The 18566-nt window shown below is 40.0% G+C and overlaps 1 protein-coding gene across 1 annotated transcript in view; it reads right to left on the bottom strand.

Annotated features, from left to right (window-relative positions):
• Positions 1-18566, bottom strand: part of KL (klotho) — a 98564-nt gene that overhangs the window by 29020 nt on the left and 50978 nt on the right. The window contains exon 2 of the mRNA XM_082244552.1: positions 8113-8629. Coding sequence (XP_082100678.1) covers positions 8113-8629 — 517 coding nt within the window. The remainder of the gene's footprint in view (positions 1-8112; positions 8630-18566) is intronic.

The raw sequence follows: 18566 nt of genomic DNA, 5'->3' as shown, positions 1-18566 counted from the left end.
ACCTCTATAACCTTTATACTAAAGCTTACACTATCTAGCTCTGCATACTAAGGACTATTACTACATCTGCATTATCTAAGATTGCTAGCTCTTGAGCCTACTACCACCTGTTCTTGCACTGGGTTGATCTCTCTTGTATGTCCACCTGCTACTCTGTCATCTGCTACCATACATGATTGCTAAACCTATCTGCATCCCATCTGCTACTATCTTACTTTCAAGAACATTTCCTTTCAAGTGTCTGTCATCTACCATCTCTACCCAACCTGTCTCTTCAGCCTATCATCACTGTGTTACTATATACATAAGTCACTCTAGAAAACATCTTATTGAGTGTGTGTATTTACTTGCTGAATTGAGATCATCCACACATGATGAGTCATTGAGAGTTGGGATTGGTGTCTCAGCGTTTCTCTACATGACTACTGAAGTGGAATATTTCTGCAGCTGAAAATCCACATCATACGTAAAACGCAGGAGCGTTACAGATTGAACGAACCACAAATGGATTCAGCAGAAATAACCACTCAGATGACACAATTAAAACAGCAAGTAACTGCGTTAATACACGCACTTGCTGAATTAAAAGAAGACAATCAGGCTCTGTCGCAGCAGGTAATTAGACTGACACAACTTACCACTGCTCAGTCCCCTGAACCCAAAATAAATCCTCCTTTGGTATTTACAGGCGATCGCAAAAAATTTTGCGAATTTAAAAACGCATGTGAGTTACTTTTCTTGCTAAAACCCCGTACCTACCTTACTGATCACATTAAGGTTTGTACTATTATTTCTTACCTAACAGGCGATCCTCGGGCCTGGGCAGACTCTCTTTTTGAGAAAAACGACCAGCTTCTCAACTCCTATGCCTTGTTCCTAGCAGAACTCACTAGCCTATATGATGATCCCAATAGGCAGAGTACTGCCGATCTTCAATTAAGATCCTTGAAACAAGGTAGGAGACCTGTAGAAGACTTTGTCGCAGAATTCAAGAGATGGACCCTTGATTCAGAATGGAATGATGCATCTCTGAAAACCCAATTTAGGCTTGGCCTATCAGAGGCCGTTAAAGACGAGCTCGCCCGAGCGGATCTGCCAAAAACCCTGGATGCATTGATACAACTCAGTATCACCATAGATAGAAGACTACGAGAAAGAAAGGCTGAGAAAATGGGAATGCCATTATCCAGTTCTTCTCGGATTTCGGCCGTTGACCCCGTTCCTATGGAGGTAGGAACCATACGCCCACCTCTATCAACTATGGAAAGAGCCAAAAGACGATCTGGTAATCTCTGCTTGTACTGTGCATCCCCGGATCACAAGATAAACGTCTGTCCCCTAGTCTACAAAAAGAAGGGTGAGTGTTCACATGTCCTCCTAGGGGGATTGACAACTTCAATCACTAACCCTTACCTTTCTGTTTGCTTAACATTACAGTGGGACCAGAACAGGATTACTACTAAGGCCATGATTGACACAGGATCTTGTGGAAATTATATTGACATACGTTTTGCTGCTTTAAATAAAGTTCCTATTATTTCTAAACTTAAACCTGTCTCAGTAAGTCTTATTAACGGTGTTCCTTTATCCTCTGGTCCAATCACTGATCAGACACAGGCACTCCTAGTCACTACTAACGGGTCTCATATGGAGACCACTACCTTCGATCTAATACCTTCACCCCACTTTCTCATTGTGTTGGGACTTCCCTGGTTGCACACACATCAACCAACCATAGATTGGAAGGAACGGACCCTGGCCTTCCTCTCTTGCTATTGCGAGGGTACGTGTAACCTCCCGTCTTTCGGGAAGATCCTGTCTGTGGTGACAGATGAGATTGCACCACTATGTTATCAGGATCTCTCTGAGGTTTTTCTTGAGAAAAATGCTCAAGCACTACCTCCCCATCGAGACTATGATTGTAGCATTGATCTACTCCCAAATAGCAAATTGCCGTTCGGTCATGTTTATCCTCTTTCACAGGATGAACTTTCCCATCTCAAAGACTATTTGGATGAGAATTTGAAGAAAGGTTTTATTAGACCTTCCACTTCTTCCACAGCAGCAGGACTCTTTTTTGTCCGCAATAAGGACTCAAGTCTCAGGCCTATCATCGACGATAGGCAATTGAATGCTATAACAATAAAAGATCGCTATCCTCTACCGCTTATCTCTGAGCTCATTGAGCAGGTGCGTGGAGCTACCTATTTTTCAAAATTGGATCTGAAAGGAGCATACAATCTCATTCGAATCCGTGCTGGACACGAGTGGAAGACTGCATTCAGAACCAGATACGGATTGTTCGAATATCTTGTAATGCCATTCGGGCTATGCAACGCCCCTGCAGTTTTTCAACGATTTATAAACGATATTTTCAGAGACTTACTAGATGTCTGTGTTGTGGTATATCTGGATGATATACTTATATATTCATGATCCCTGTCTGAACACATAAGACATGTAAGACTAGTATTATCGAGATTGCTTGCACACAACCTTTATGTGAAACTGAAAAAATGCTTGTTTCATAAAGAAGAGGTACTGTTTCTAGGCTACATCATATCCAAAACAGGAATCGAGATGGACATGAGTAAGATATCCTGCATTCAGGATTGGCCTACACCAAGCACACGCAAGGCGCTACAGCGATTCCTTGGATTTTCGAATTTCTACAGGAAGTTCATCAGAAACTTCTCTGCCATTGTGAGACCCCTCACACAGCTCACTAGCATTAAAAACCATTCAAATGGTCAGATGAAGCAAATAAAGCTTTTCACCTGTTAAAGACAAGGTTTACTTCTGCTCCCATATTACGCCATCCAGACCCATCCCTCCAATACATTCTGGAAGTAGATGCGTCAAACATGGCAGTAGGAGCAATACTCTCTCAACGACCAACTCACACTTCACCACTTCATCCAGTTGCCTTTTTTTCTAAATCCCTAAGCAGTCCAGAGATAAATTACCCCGTGGGTGAAAAGGAACTGCTTGCTATAAAATTGGCTCTGGAGAATTGGCGACATCTACTCGAAGGCACCCAATTACCAATACTTATATACACGGACCATAAAAATCTCCAATATCTTCAGACTAACAAAACTCTCTCTCACCGACAGGTACGATGGTCACTATTCTTTCTAAGGTTTAACTTCCTAGTGACCTACACACCTGCAGATAAGAACAAAAAGGCGGATGCACTAGCACGACTAACTGAAGAAAACTACTTCGAAATCCCTTCCGTTCCTATAATACCTCACAAACGCATTATTGGAGTTGTCCGTTCCTTGAAGGAAGAGGTTTTGCATGATATAAGTTTGGATTCACCCCCACCACAACTAAATACTGATGCAGAAGGCTTCCTCTACTACAACAATAAACTTTACATACCACCTACCATACGCACCAAGATCTTGGAATTATCGCATGATGTGCCTATGGCAGGACATATGGGTATGACAAAGACTCTTAATCTGATTACCAGGCAATTCTGGTGGCCTGACATGAAAACATCTATACAAAAATTCGTCTCCTCATGCAATGTCTGTGCCAGGTCCAAAATTGACACTACGAGACCATCCGGTCTACTATGCAGTCTACCAATAACCCAAACTCCATGGGAAGTTGTGTCCTTGGACTTTATAGTGGAATTGCCTCCTTCCAAAGGATTTAATACCATCTTAGTGTGAGTGGACCATCTGACAAAAATGGCACATTTCATTGCTATTCGTAGACTACCTTCGTCCAAACAAACGGCAGAACTCCTGATGAAACATGTCTTTAAGTTACATGGTATCCCAAAAACTCTTCTGTCTGACCGTGGATCACAATTTATTTCCAAGTTCTGGCAAGAACTATGTCACATACTACGGATCGAGCGGAAGCTCACTTCTCCTTACCATCCGCAGACCAACGGACAGACTGAAAGAGTCAACCAATGCATCGAGCAATATTTACGTTGTTACACTTCTTACCAACAGGATGATTGGGTGGATCTTCTCCCTCTGGCAGAATTTGCCTACAACAACGCAACCCACAGTACGACCAAGCAGAGTCCGTTCTACTTGAACTATGGGTTTCATCCCTCTATTCTTCCACCACGCATCCTTCCTTCAAATAACCCAGTAGCTTCAGACTATCTTACCCAAATAAAGGACTCTCTGGGTTTGCTTAATACTACCATTGCACACGCTCATAGTCAACAAAAGAAGTACTATGATCTTCGCAGAAGACCTTCTCCTCAGTACGCTATCGGGGACCTCGTTTGGCTCTCAACAAAAAATTTAAGACTGAAAATCCCTAGCAAAAAGCTTGGACCTCTGTTCTTGGGACCTTTCCCAATCAAGAAACTTATTGGAAAAGCTGCAGTACAGCTTACATTGCCAATAGACCTCAAAATACATCCCATTTTCCATGTGTCACTACTGAAGCCCCATGTTCCTGACCAAGGAATAAGGCCTACTATCCCACCTCCTCTTCCTGTACAAGTTGAAGGTGGAGAAGAATACGAGATAAAAGAGATTCTGGATTCTCGTATCCACAGAGGAAGACTTCAGTACTTGGTTCGATGGAAGAACTATGGGCCCCAAGACGACACCTGGCTAAACACCTCTGACATACATGCCTCTAGATTAATCCGCAATTTTCATGCGAAGTACCCAGACAAACCAGCTCCAGAGGCCTTCAGGAGCCGGCCTTAAGGGGGGGGTACTGTAATGTTCTGGTACCTTTGGGTACCCTAATTACTCTTTCATAAGTGTATGCGCCCCACCATTCTCTTTTGGTAAGGTGCGCATACACCTTTAAGACTGATGCTGTCATCACTGAGCGCCGGACTGGATGGCTATTTAGATCGCCGGCTCTCACTCACATGTGTTCGTTCAAACTGCTTTGTGCCTTGATGCTAACCTGTCTTGAAGCTCTCATGCTTGAAAGCATACCTCGCTGTCGGAACCACGCTGCGCTGATCCCTGTATCCCGCTACCGGATCATCCGCTCTTGCCGAACCTCTCCTCTGCTACATTGCTATTAGTGATAAGTACCCCACAGGGGAAACCTCTATAACCTTTATACTAAAGCTTACACTATCTAGCTCTGCATACTAAGGACTATTACTACATCTGCATTATCTAAGATTGCTAGCTCTTGAGCCTACTACCACCTGTTCTTGCACTGGGTTGATCTCTCTTGTATGTCCACCTGCTACTCTGTCATCTGCTACCATACATGATTGCTAAACCTATCTGCATCCCATCTGCTACTATCTTACTTTCAAGAACATTTCCTTTCAAGTGTCTGTCATCTACCATCTCTACCCAACCTGTCTCTTCAGCCTATCATCACTGTGTTACTATATACATAAGTCACTCTAGGAAACATCTTATTGAGTGTGTGTATTTACTTGCTGAATTGAGATCATCCACACATGATGAGTCATTGAGAGTTGGGATTGGTGTCTCAGCGTTTCTCTACATGACTACTGAAGTGGAATATTTCTGCAGCTGAAAATCCACATCACACGTAAAACGCAGGAGCGTTACACAAGGCAGACCGCTATTCTGTCAGAGACAAACTGGGTGATCTTGTGTTCCTACTATTTAGGAACACAGATCTCTATATTCATCTAGTAAGCGCAACTAGTTGATTAAAGTACATCTCTAATGATTTTGGGTCAATTAAAATAAATATGAAATATGTATTTTAGAAAAATGTATTTTATAAATATGTATTTTATAATAAAAAATATTTAATACAATGTGAACCCATCAACTGTCACAGCGCATTATGGGTTTTATTAAATGAGGACACAGCAGGAGCAGTTACCTACAGACTTTGACTGAAACTCTATATTTTCTGGCTGACCAGAGCAGGTAGGATGGAAAGGCTGGGGGATGAAGCGGTGTGTATAGATTTCAGATTGAGCATCTGAGCTCTGTAAAAAAAATCTCTGTTTTAATAAAAAACAAAAAAACATCTAACAATAAAACATGTAAAAAGTAGCCACAAGCTCTGCTTTCTTCTTCTTATTATTTTTTGTTAAAATTTGATAGAAAATAAGAAAGCCTGCATGTTCTCTTTCACAAGCTTCCAGTAATGTGCAGTAGCTTTTATAACGCAGAAAGGAGGAGGAAAGAAGCAGAAGGAAATAGAAGTCCCGTTTTTGACAATTACTGATTTGGTCTCTTCTAGATCAAGGCACCAATGTGAAAATAGGGATATAAAGGTCGTTTTTGAAGGTTTTAAGGGTGCAATGGACTTTAAATGGCTTCTACAGAAGCTCCTTATATCATGGACCTGTTCTGGTGACAAAAAATGGTCCTTCATTTGCCTTATTTTTTTTCACAGAAAAGAAAAACATACACATATAAAAGGACAAAACACAAAAACAAACTGCACTAAATAAACACAACTATCGTAAATAGACCTAAACACACCACATACCACACAAAAATGCATATACCATGTAATGTGGTATGCTTTTTTTTTTAAAGACCATATAGGTTTTTCCTTCCATTGTGGTACAATGGCAGCCCATTCATAATGAATGGCCTTCTTTAACGCAACATAAAAAAATGCATGCTATGCACTGCAGTAACAACCTGCATTAACACACTGGAATGAAACGCCTAAATGTGAATGGGCCTTTTCTCTGCCAAAATCACTCTGCTTTTCCATGTGGTGGGGAGACTATCCTAAATTTAGGTCCAGGTTACCATATAACCTACAGCTGGCTCTGGGGCATAGGAAGCCCTTGTGCTCCTGACATTGTATTCCTCTAATAAGAAGCTGAAGTGTATCTTTAGCAATAATGTATCAAACTAACATATTCAGCACTCAGCTAATAGCATACAACTTAAACTGTGATTGCATATATTTCATTTTTTTGATGATCTGTCAGTTTAGTCATCTCAGAGCCCTCCTTCTAGACTACTAGACTATCTACAATAGGTATACTCTGTGGCTGAATCCCACAGTACAATCTACAATAGGTATACTCTGTGGCTGAATCCCACAGTACAATCTACAATAGGTATACTCTGTGGCTGAATCCCACAGTACAATCTACAATAGGTATACTCTGTGGCTGAATCCCACAGTACAATCTACAATAGGTATACTCTGTGGCTGAATCCCACAGTACAGTCTACAATATGTATACTCTGTGGCTGAATCCCACAGTACAGTCTACAATAGGTATACTCTGTGGCTGAATCCCACAGTACAGTCTACAATAGGTATACTCTGTGGCTGAATCCCACAGTACAATCTACAATAGGTATACTATGTGGCTGAATCCCACAGTACAGTCTACAATAGGTATACTCTGTGGCTGAATCCCACAGTACAGTCTACAATAGGTATACTCTGTGGCTGAATCCCACAGTACAATCTACAATAGGTATACTCTGTGGCTGAATCCCACAGTACAATCTACAATAGGTATACTCTGTGGCTGAATCCCACAGTACAATCTACAATAGGTATACTCTGTGGCTGAATCCCACAGTACAATCTACAATAGGTATACTCTGTGGCTGAATCCCACAGTACAGTCTACAATAGGTATACTCTGTGGCTGAATCCCACAGTACAGTCTACAATAGGTATACTCTGTGGCTGAATCCCACAGTACAATCTACAATAGGTTTACTCTGTGGCTGAATCCCACAGTACAATCTACAATAGGTATACTCTGTGGCTGAATCCCACAGTACAATCTACAATAGGTATACTCTGTGGCCGAATCCCACAGTACAATCTACAATAGGTATACTCTGTGGCCGAATCCCACAGTACAATCTACAATAGGTATACTCTGTGGCTGAATCCCACAGTACAATCTACAATAGGTATACTCTGTGGCTGAATCCCACAGTATATTTTCCACTGTCTCAGCAACCTATCAACCAGTCACAGCATTGCTACATGGAAAGCATGGGAAATAGTGACAGCATATGTTGGTCAATTGTCAATATTCATTTTTTTTTTAAATTTCTCACTTTAAAAATTAAGTAACGGGCATCCAATATGGTTTCAATAAGTTAAAACTCCAGAAAAGCTCTAATAAAATTATCTCTTTGGAAAATATATTCTAAAGGCTTTATTTAACTTTACCCTTTAACATTTCCATGACAAACTTCTTGAGATAATACATAAACTTTGCGTCTTCTTGCTTTGTGATTTCAGCAAGGAGCCAGCCATTCTCCACAATAAATATTGGCGGTTTGTTGTATTCCATATTTATCCAAGTTAAGAGCCTCCGAAGGTTAAGAGATTCTGTCTGTCGGAACGTCATGTCTACATCCAACAACTGGAAACTTAAGGATGGCCCAAAGGAAAGGGCGAAGAAATCGGCTGTCCCTTTATTCAACTTCTTCTCCTTCTCTGTAAACTCAGGCAGTAAATAGGAAAGGTTGCTCTTCATTGACAGAGGATAATCACCATCGAGAAATATTGGTTTTGCAAACCATCCCAGTACAAAATCTAGGGACTTTCGACATTCCCGGATATTGTCTTCTGTTATGTTGTCTTTCTCTGGGTCTATCCAATGAGAAGCCAGCGCAATTGACACAAGGCCTTTTTGCGTGGAACGGAATTCTTTGTTGTAGAGATGCCACACACGGGCATGAGCCTGTTATAAAAAAGAGATATATTTTATAATCAGATTCTGCAATTGTTATCCTATGTGTCAAGTTCCTTATTTATCACAGTCTATTATTGGTAAAGGAAAAAGGCAACAACCAGCTATAGACACATGATAGTAGTTTATTATAATCATGGATAGCACATGGAAACAATGCTATAATGAATGTTTTCTCCCGTACTTCATCATTGCACTGTTAAATTTAACTGCTGAACACCCCAATTTATATACACGTGTATTTCTTCCACAAGCATTCTTGTGCATGCATGAAGGATTGACTGTGGCAGCATTCTTATCTTAATATGGATAACAGTAAACAATTATACTCTTGGCTGGAAATGGAAACTTTCCTATAGCAAACGCAGCTTTATCCTGCCAGGAATGCTTAAATCCCAGTTCCAGTTAATTATTATTTTTTTAAATACACAGCCCTGCACTAGTTAAAATAAAAATAAAAAAGTCAGCTTTTGTTCATATATTCTCTGGAGCTGGCCCTTTAAAGACTCACTGCTTTGTGATCCACCACTGGTCAGCTTTAGGTGAATTACACTTCCTATGGGCCTAGGGAAGGGAGTCATGAACATGCAAAGAAGACAGGGACAGCAAACAAAGAGTGTTGCCCCCAAAGCGCCATATATGAGTAGCCGGGGTATAAATATAAATGCACTGAATTTCCAAAAACAACCAACTCAATACTGAATAAAAATGTTTATTTAATAATCAAAAAACAAACCAGGTAATAAAAAAAAGGGAAACCTTCCACCTTGTCACCATAGGTGAACTACATAATCATTAAAAACAATACATGCACACCATTCATACTGCTGGAACCCACCAACAGAGCAATGCAGAAAAATGAGTAGTGTCAATACAATGAATAATGTATCAATATCTGCTGATCACGAATAGTATCAACACACAATGACACTGTGTCAATAGAGCCTGGTCATACAAAAGCGGGTGCCCCGGCTGATGAAGTCCCTCATTGGACGATACGCGTACGGGAGGTGGAGCCGCTCGTCACCCGCCGCCACCCTCGGATAAGCTGTGCTCGGGAGCTGCTTTCCTTGCAGCAGCACTGTCTCTCCCTGCATCTGAGACACAGTGCGATCTGGAGAGAGCTACTGCCTATATTTATGTAAGTGCGGTCTTTTTATTTATGGTTTGAATAAAAGTTTTTAACAGAGAGCACTTTGATCAGTCTTTTTATTGCATGGTATGCTTATTGATGAGCGGATATTGTCCGTATTTGACCAGCTGATCAGTCCCCTGTGTAAGCTGTGGATGCAAAGGAAGCTGCCTTGATGTTTAACCCTTTCAGGGAAAGCTCTGATTTTTTTCATTTCATTTGAGCGCGTTGTAATCACAGGTGGAGGGGATCCTATTGTTTTTCAACTTTCCTGCACCATATGGACTGTTCTGTGACTTTTGGCTTATAATATGGATTATCCTCTCATATAAAATATTTATTGCGCTGCACTATGTTTGTAAATAATACTAACTACCTCTCACAGCTGAGGGAAGGGGGCAGGAATAGGGGTTTAAATAATTTGCTAAGCCTAAGAAATCCAGAGTGAGCATGACCTTCATGGAAAACAGGGAAATCTCAATGTCAAATGATCAGTAGATCCAGTGGTATTAGCAGCTGACTTTATATGCAAACTATAACTCCTGCTATACAAGTGATTGTGTCCCTACCCATCGCCAAGCTCTGTTGTTGATCTTAACTACTTAAACCGCCTTCCTGCCCAGGCCAATTTTCAGCTTTTAGCGATGTCGCACATAAAAAATTGCGTGGTCATGCAACACTGTACCCAAATTAAATTTTTTTTCGCACAAATTTGTTTCACACAAATAGAGCTTTCTTTTGTTGGTATTTAATCACTACTGGGTTTTTTTGGTTTGTTTAAAAAAAAAAGAGAATTCATAGTCAAAATTTTGCAAACAGGTAATTTTTCTACTTCATTGATGTGCAGTGATGAGGCTGCACTGATGGGCACTGATAGGCTGTACTAATGGGCACTGATAAGCTGAACTGATGGGCACTGATAGGCTTTACTGATGGGCACTGATAGGCTTCACTGATAGGCACTGATCAGGCAGCACTGATGGGCACTGATAAGACGGGACTGGTGGGCACTGATAGGTGGCATTGATAGGTGGCACTGATGGGTGGCACTGGTGGGCACAGATGGGAAGCACTGAAGGGCACTGGCTGGCATTGTTAGGTGGCACTGGTGGGCATTGATAGGTGACACTGGTAGGTGGTACTAATTTGCACTGGTAGGTGGGACTGGTTGGCACTGGTAGGTGGCACTGGTGGGCACAGATGAGGCGGCAGTGGCTTTCTCTGTATTTGAAACTGATGTCCCTCTGACAGAAGGCGGTACTGTCAGTGTGAGGGAAAAAAAGGCCAATTACCGGCTCTGTTTACATCATGTGATCAGCTGTCATTGGCTGACAGCTTATCATGTGGTAAGGGGCCGGTCTTGTGGACTCGGTGATCACAGAGCAAGCCACGCGCGCCCAACAGGGAGCGCAGGCCGCTCATGCACGGTAGAAGGTACATGGACGCCCTCATGGCAATTTAGGCCCGCACTGTAGCTGTCTTTTGGCTATAGCACAGGCAGGAAGAGGGTAAATACTATGGGGGACTTCACTGAGCAACAGGGGGCTCTAATGGCAGGTAGAGTAAAAGTCAAGATTTGCACGTAACTTGTGCTGTCTATATATCTGAATAGACTGATCATTCTGAAATGCCATTTTTACTGAAAGTGACACGAAAATCTGTTTTAAAAAAAAAAAATTCTCAAGAATGTATTCTCGGCTTGAAAACTATACCTTTACCATAGAGGAGAAGTATGGGAAAGGCAAATACAATAGGGCACATGCCTCAGTTTCCATAGCAACCGGTCACACTTAAACCAGAAAGCGGAGGCAGTGGGAGAAGTTGGGCATTGTCTTCACCTCCAGCAGCTTTCAGGTAACAAGCAAGAGAGTGCTCTTAATCTCAGCTTGTTACCTGTATAGAAGACACCTGGGAGCCAGAAATCTTGCTGATTGATAGGGGATCAAATACTTATTTCAATCATTAAAATGCAAATCAATTTAGAACTTTTTTGAAATGCTTTTTTTCTGGATATTTTAGTTGTTATTCTTTCTCTCACTGTTAAATTAACCTACAATTAAAATTATAGACTGATCATTTCTTTGTCAGTGGGCAAAAATACTAAATCAGCAGGAGATCAAATACTTTTTCCCTCACTGTATATCCGTTCTCCCCTGTCCCACTGTATTTAGGATGGTTGCCACCCTTTCTTGTTTGCTCCTGAGATTTGCTAGGGACAATGGGATTTGTAGTGTGCATACAGCAGTGCACGTGACCGCAATTAAAGTGCACTGCCCTTTCCGAACAATTAGAAATGAAGGGGAGAAGGAGTGAAAGCAGAAGAGCACAGTAGGAAATCATTGAATCAATAAAAGACTACAGGGCCATTTTATCGAATGTGGGAACAACAACATTTATAATGAAGGTATACTGGACAGCCACTGAAATATCTAGTGAATATTTAAAATGAACACACCAAGAGCAGTTTTGATAAAAAGCATAAAACAAAACTTTACTGGACATCAAAATACATAAAGCTTCTTACACATAAAAGTTACCATAAACATTACACAAAATACCATGACTTAAACATACACTGCTTTTCCCAATATCCCAAAATATCAAATAATTCTTAGCTCTGGTAGTTGAATGTTAACAGCTTACAATGGATAGCTGGAGGAACGGGACAAAAAGAGATCCTGGCTGCATGCTTTGTCTTTCCACAGTTCCTAAAAAGCAGCAATACCTCTCAAAACAAACCTCTCTTTCCCCCACGCTAGAGACTCTATTTATAGTCCTGTAGACCAGAGACCACCCACAGGATGTAAATATTCCTGCTGACCACTCACAGGTTGTTTTGTGAGTGATGTCAGCAAGACATGGTTGCACTTTCCCCCAAAACCACATGGTCAATTGGATATGCGGCTGCAATCTTTAAATACACGACATCAAAAGCTCACTAAACCACCTGTGGGTGAGAAATATTATTACACATGTATGGGAACATTTGTCATAAATCAGTTAAAATATCCATAACTGATACAATCCACCTGTTGATCCCATACATAGGCAATAATTAGAATTCATACATTTCAACTTCTCGTAGGAGCCTAGCTTTCCTCAATGCTTTTTTCCCTATATACATCACGCAAATCACACAATTCATAGTTACAAAAATATGCCCTACAACATGCACAAGCTAATTATCTTCAAAAAAGCATGTACAATGTGTATGCAATAAATATCCTAAACAGTTACTCAACTTCCATATTATGGAGATGGACTGCTTTCTCCAAAATTGTCCAATCAAGTCTAAAGCAGACATGTTGTTCCTTTTGTGTTCATTTGCTATAAAATTATCAAATATCTATAGCAACACATTCCACCTCTTGATTTTTATAGAATTCTCAATAGCTCTTAACCTTCCTAGCGGTATTCCCGAGTGTGACTCGGGGTAAGATTTTAGTGCCAAAAGCGGTAACCCCGAGTCACACTCGGGGTAGCGCTAAGAAGATCGCTGGATGCTGGAGGAGGTTTTACTTACCTTTTCTCCGGGATCCAGCGAAGACTGTGAGCGGTGTGCGGCAGCGGAGCTCTCTCCCGATCGTCTGCGAGCCCCGGCTTCCGTCTCCGGCGACGTGACGTCCGCCGGGGGGTGGAACCGGCGGCAAATTCGAATGTAAAATGCACCAAACACACTGATATCGTTCAAAATAAAATAAAATCACATTACATTACCCCCCAGTGCCCTTTCCTGCAGTTTTACTGTACTTTTTATGTAAATATATGTATATATATATATATATACATATATATACAGTATATATATATATATACGTATATATATATACACATATACATATATATATATATATATATATACACACACACACACATATTATATATATATATATATATATATATATATATATATATATATATATATATATATATATATATACATATATATATATATATATATATATATATATATACACGTATATATATATATATATACACGTAATTCTTGTGAATGAGCAGCCCAAACCAACTGTATACATTATATATATATATATATATATATATATATATATATATATATAATATATGTATACATAATATATGTATACATACATATATATATATATATATATATATATATATATATATATATATATAATATGTATAATAAATGTATACAGTTGGTTTGGGCTGCTTATTCACAAGAATTACATGCTTTCAGCACCTAAAATAATGGTACCGCTTTCAGCACCTAAAATCCAAAAGAATCATACCGCCAGGGAGGTTAAAGCATTTGTCCAGGAAAGGGTGAAATATACCCCCCCGTATTGTAATGAGAGAGAAATTCCCTTTTGACTCCCATATGTTCTAGGTAATCAAACAAAGGGTTAGCAATGTCCTTTGCAGTCTGTGGAAAGAAAATTCCGGATGGGGAGAGTCCCATGTCGTCCTTCCTTCTCCTCCTGGTCATAAGGAAATGCTCAGATGAAAGTCTACTCCAATTCAGCCACCATCAGGAAATCATAGGCATCTTCCTCAGACTCTCATCCGATCTTCTGGTCTGCCTCATCCCATCTGGCTTGGTCATCTGCTCTGCCTGCTCCACCTCTCAATGCTCAGTACCATAAAAGAGTTAGAGACAAAGCAGATTATATGTTCCTTCCACCTGTGCCAATAAACATAGCTCACTGCTCACATTTCTCAATATGCCCCTTTTTAAACTGCAAAACTGTTGTAGGGTGCCCACTGTTGCCTTATAACACTTTTACGGAAAGGCATTGACTTCCAACAAAACAAATACATTTGCATGTCTCTCCATGCTGTCCTGGGAAAAAAGGCCTGTTGTTGTCCAGTCTTTACAGCATGGCACTCTCTAACAATATGAGTGACTGAATCTGCCATTCCCAATCACTTGCTTCCACTTCTTAAGCAATGCTGGTGTAGGAAACCCATCTATTTCCTCTCTAGGGACCCCCGCCCTAAGTAAATCAGTCCTTATGTGTCTCCTGAAGACCATAGGCCTTGCCTTGCTTGTATCAGCCATAGCTGATCAGATCCTCAGCTTCCCGCTTAAGGGAAGTAACAGTGTCACATGTCCTACTTTTGCTTTCAGGCTTAGTGCCTTTGTCCTTTGCATCATTAGACATGTTTATGAGGGCTGTGCACCGCTCATTCAAATCTTCAGCTCTGCCTACAAAGTTTTGAACATACTTCAAAGCCACTGCAGGTTTAACTTTAAATGGCCTATTTCCTAAATCATTCGCCTTGCTTGTAGAGTCTTCCAAACACTCGGTCACCACTGCAAGCTGCTCCTTGAACTCAGTTTGGGTGTACTCCTTTACCACTTCATTTAGTTCATCACGAGCAGTATCCCGCAAACCATTCTCTCCACCAAACCCCCCATTTTATTTTCCTTTTTCTCTGTTGTGTGATTATTGGACATGCCTGACGCTCATCCAAATTATCACTATCATCAGAATAGGACACATACTCATCATCTAAAGACTGGAGCGTGTCTTCAGGATTCCATGTGGGATCTGCAACCATCGCTCTCACTTTACACTTTTCCTCTAAGGCAACTACTCGACATGCATTACTTTGCATACATTCTTTAGTCATAATCAATGTATCTTTTGCTTTCTGCAACTGCTCCTCAAGCTCTTCATTCTTCTGCACCTCGCGGCAAAGGGCCTGCACGACTAACCACCCAGTAGTGGCAGCAGCTTTCTGCTCCTTCTTAGAATATACACTTAAATATAAACACAAAACCTGCGTACCAAGTTCAGTACCTAGGTCTGCATAGATCGGAGAAGCATATTTAATCAATTCCTCTGCAATGGGTTTCCAGTACCCAGAATATACCCATGTTGGAATCTTAGGCGCTGATTCCTTCCCTCCTTCTTTTTTTTAAAACAGAGTATGCATCTCTATTCTCAGAGGGAACACAAATGCAAAAACAACACGATTTTTATGTATTGTCCTGGCTCAAAGTGACTGTGCTAAGGGCTTATTCACTAAACTGCTGACTCTAGCAGCAAGTCAATCAATAATACTCATACACCCTCTATAACACAATATTTCATCCAAAATATTCTATATTTAGTGACCATGCAGTATCCTACACCAGTTGTATCAAATGTGGGAACAACAAAATTTATAATGAAGGTATACTGGACAGCCATTGAAATATCTAGAGATTTTTTAAAATGAATACACACAAAGAGCAGTTTTGATAAAAAAGCACAAACAAAACTTTACTGGACATCAAAATACATAAAACTTCTTACACATAAAAGTTATCATAAACATTACACAAAATACCATGACTTAAACATACATTCCTATTCCCAATATCCCAAAATATCAAATAATACTTAGCTCTGGTAGTTGAATGTCAACAGCTTACACTGGATAGCTGGATAAGAAATCCTGGCTGCATGCTTGGTCTTTCCACAGGTCCAAAAAACAGAGAAACATCTCAAAATATACATTTATTTCCCCATGCTAGAGACTCTATTTATAGTCCAGTAGACCAGAGACCACCCACAGGATGTAAATATTCCTGCTGACCACTCACAGGTTGTTTTGTGAGTGATGTCAGTAAGACATGGTTGCACTTCCCCCCAAAACCACATGGTCAATTGGATATCTGGCAGCCATCTTTAAATACACGACATCAAAAGCTCACTAAACCAACTGTGAGTGAGAGATATTATTACACATGTATGAGAAAATTTGTCACGAATCAGTTAAAAATATCCACAACTGATACATCCTTTAAGTAGTTGATGTGTATGGATTATTTCTAAAGAATAAGGATATTGTTTAATGTCATTAGAATATAACCTCCTATCATATGCTCAATTTCAATTGCCTGGTTTGTAGCAGATAAGCTATAGCATGTAAATTGGTTTTAGATGAGGCATCAATTTTGATCTTGAGATGGGAAGAGGTGGAGGATCTGATGTAGTATCAAATGGTACGGTATTAACATGACCATAATAACTAGTTTCCAAAGACTGTACTCACAAAGGACACTAAAATAAATGTTTACAAAAATACTCAATTTATGTTGCGCAACTGAATGCCTAAATCTTGATGTATGTCTCACAAAAGGAAATTTCAGTAGAGCTCAGTATAATATTAACCTGATAAATGGAAGTGAGTCCAGAACACATTTTGATTTAGTTTTCTACAAGGTTGCTGTTCAAAGTGCATCATGTACAACATGTCATTGACACAAAGCCAAATGTGTTTGTATCTGTTACAAACTACATGGCATTATGTCTTCAAACTTTTATGATTGTCTAGACAGTGTCAGAAACATTGAAGAAAAAGCTGAGGCTGAAATCTCCAGGAATGGGAGCTGCGGTTGTTTGACTTCTAAGAAATGCAGGATATAACCAATAATAGCAGGAGGCAGTTAATGGTGACTGTTTGTTTAGGTCCTGCTCACAACTTTACTGTTTCTGTGTGTTACAGGTTCAATGTGTTGAAATCATTCCTGCTTGCATCTTACACAACACACAATAGTGCATAGGTGTGAATAGAGCATGAGGTTGCAAAGGAGTGAATAGAACTCTAGAAATCAGAAATATTATCAAAGTTGCCAATACTCCAAAAAAAATCCAGGGACACCTTTTTTTGCTGTGTCCAGCAAGCCATTGTAGGCAGAGAATGTACTTTAATTAGAGGCGGGACATTCATAAAGTGGGAGTAGTTTAACCAGAGGTGTACTGTTACCCTCTTACACAAATTAATTTTAAAATACTTTACAGACAGACAGATTTATCATAAAAAAGGACAGAATCACAGCCAAGAAAGTATTGTTCATTAGGAAAATGATTTACTGTATGTATTTATTTAGCTATTTTCAAATTTGTCTATTTTTTGTGCAGCTACCTAACAGCTCTTGCAAAGAATACAGTTTTAAACACTAATTACACTGCAAATACATCCAGCAGAAAATATTTAAATATATCTTTGTATTTTTTATATGGGATTGCAGGCCGCCACTGCCCCAAACCAAACAATGTCCCTCAAATACTACCTTAAATAAAGACACTACACACTTGAATGGCAAAATAATGGCCCCAGCACTTTCTTGGATTTTAATTCAAACATCTAATATCAATAAATTAATTAATTATTTATTATTCAACCAAAAATAACGTAAAAAATCAATATAAGCTAATGTATTAGAATATGAGCCAAATTTAAATAAAATGAATGATAAATGTTCCCTTAGCAATTCAGGTGTCAGGAACCATGAATCAGACAGAGACAGAAAATGCAGTAAAAATAACACCTTTAATGTAATAGTAAAAATAGTACAGATCAGAGACATAGTCAAAACATAAGTCAGGGTTTGGAAGCCAAGGCGGATAATCAGACAAACCAGTAATCAGAGAACCAGAAATCAGCATAGTCAGAAGCAAAAGATCAGGATCAGGAACCAGAAGGGATGTCAGCTGGGCAAAGTCTTTAACAGGAACACATCGGAGACTCTCAGGATATGTTTGACCAGGCGAAGGCAGGGAAGGAATATACAAGGCAGTTTAAACAGCCAGAAGGAACTGGCTGTAGCCTGGACTGATGAGACAGGAAATGGTAAACATGTGAGTCACTGTGGAAACAATGAGTGACTCGTAATTAACTGACAGCTGAGCAGCCAGAGTACTGAGTACTCTTGGATGAGTCTGCACAGTCATTGTGCATCCATTCACTCATAAAGGCTGCTTGCACACAGCTCTGCGCTAGTACAAAAAGTAAACAAGCGCTCTTTATGCCGTATGA

The sequence above is a fragment of the Pelophylax lessonae genome, assembly GCF_965119305.1.
Source record: "Pelophylax lessonae genome assembly, chromosome: 2".
Taxonomy (NCBI): Eukaryota; Metazoa; Chordata; class Amphibia; order Anura; family Ranidae; genus Pelophylax; species Pelophylax lessonae.
This window is presented reverse-complemented; position numbering and strand designations above follow the sequence as displayed.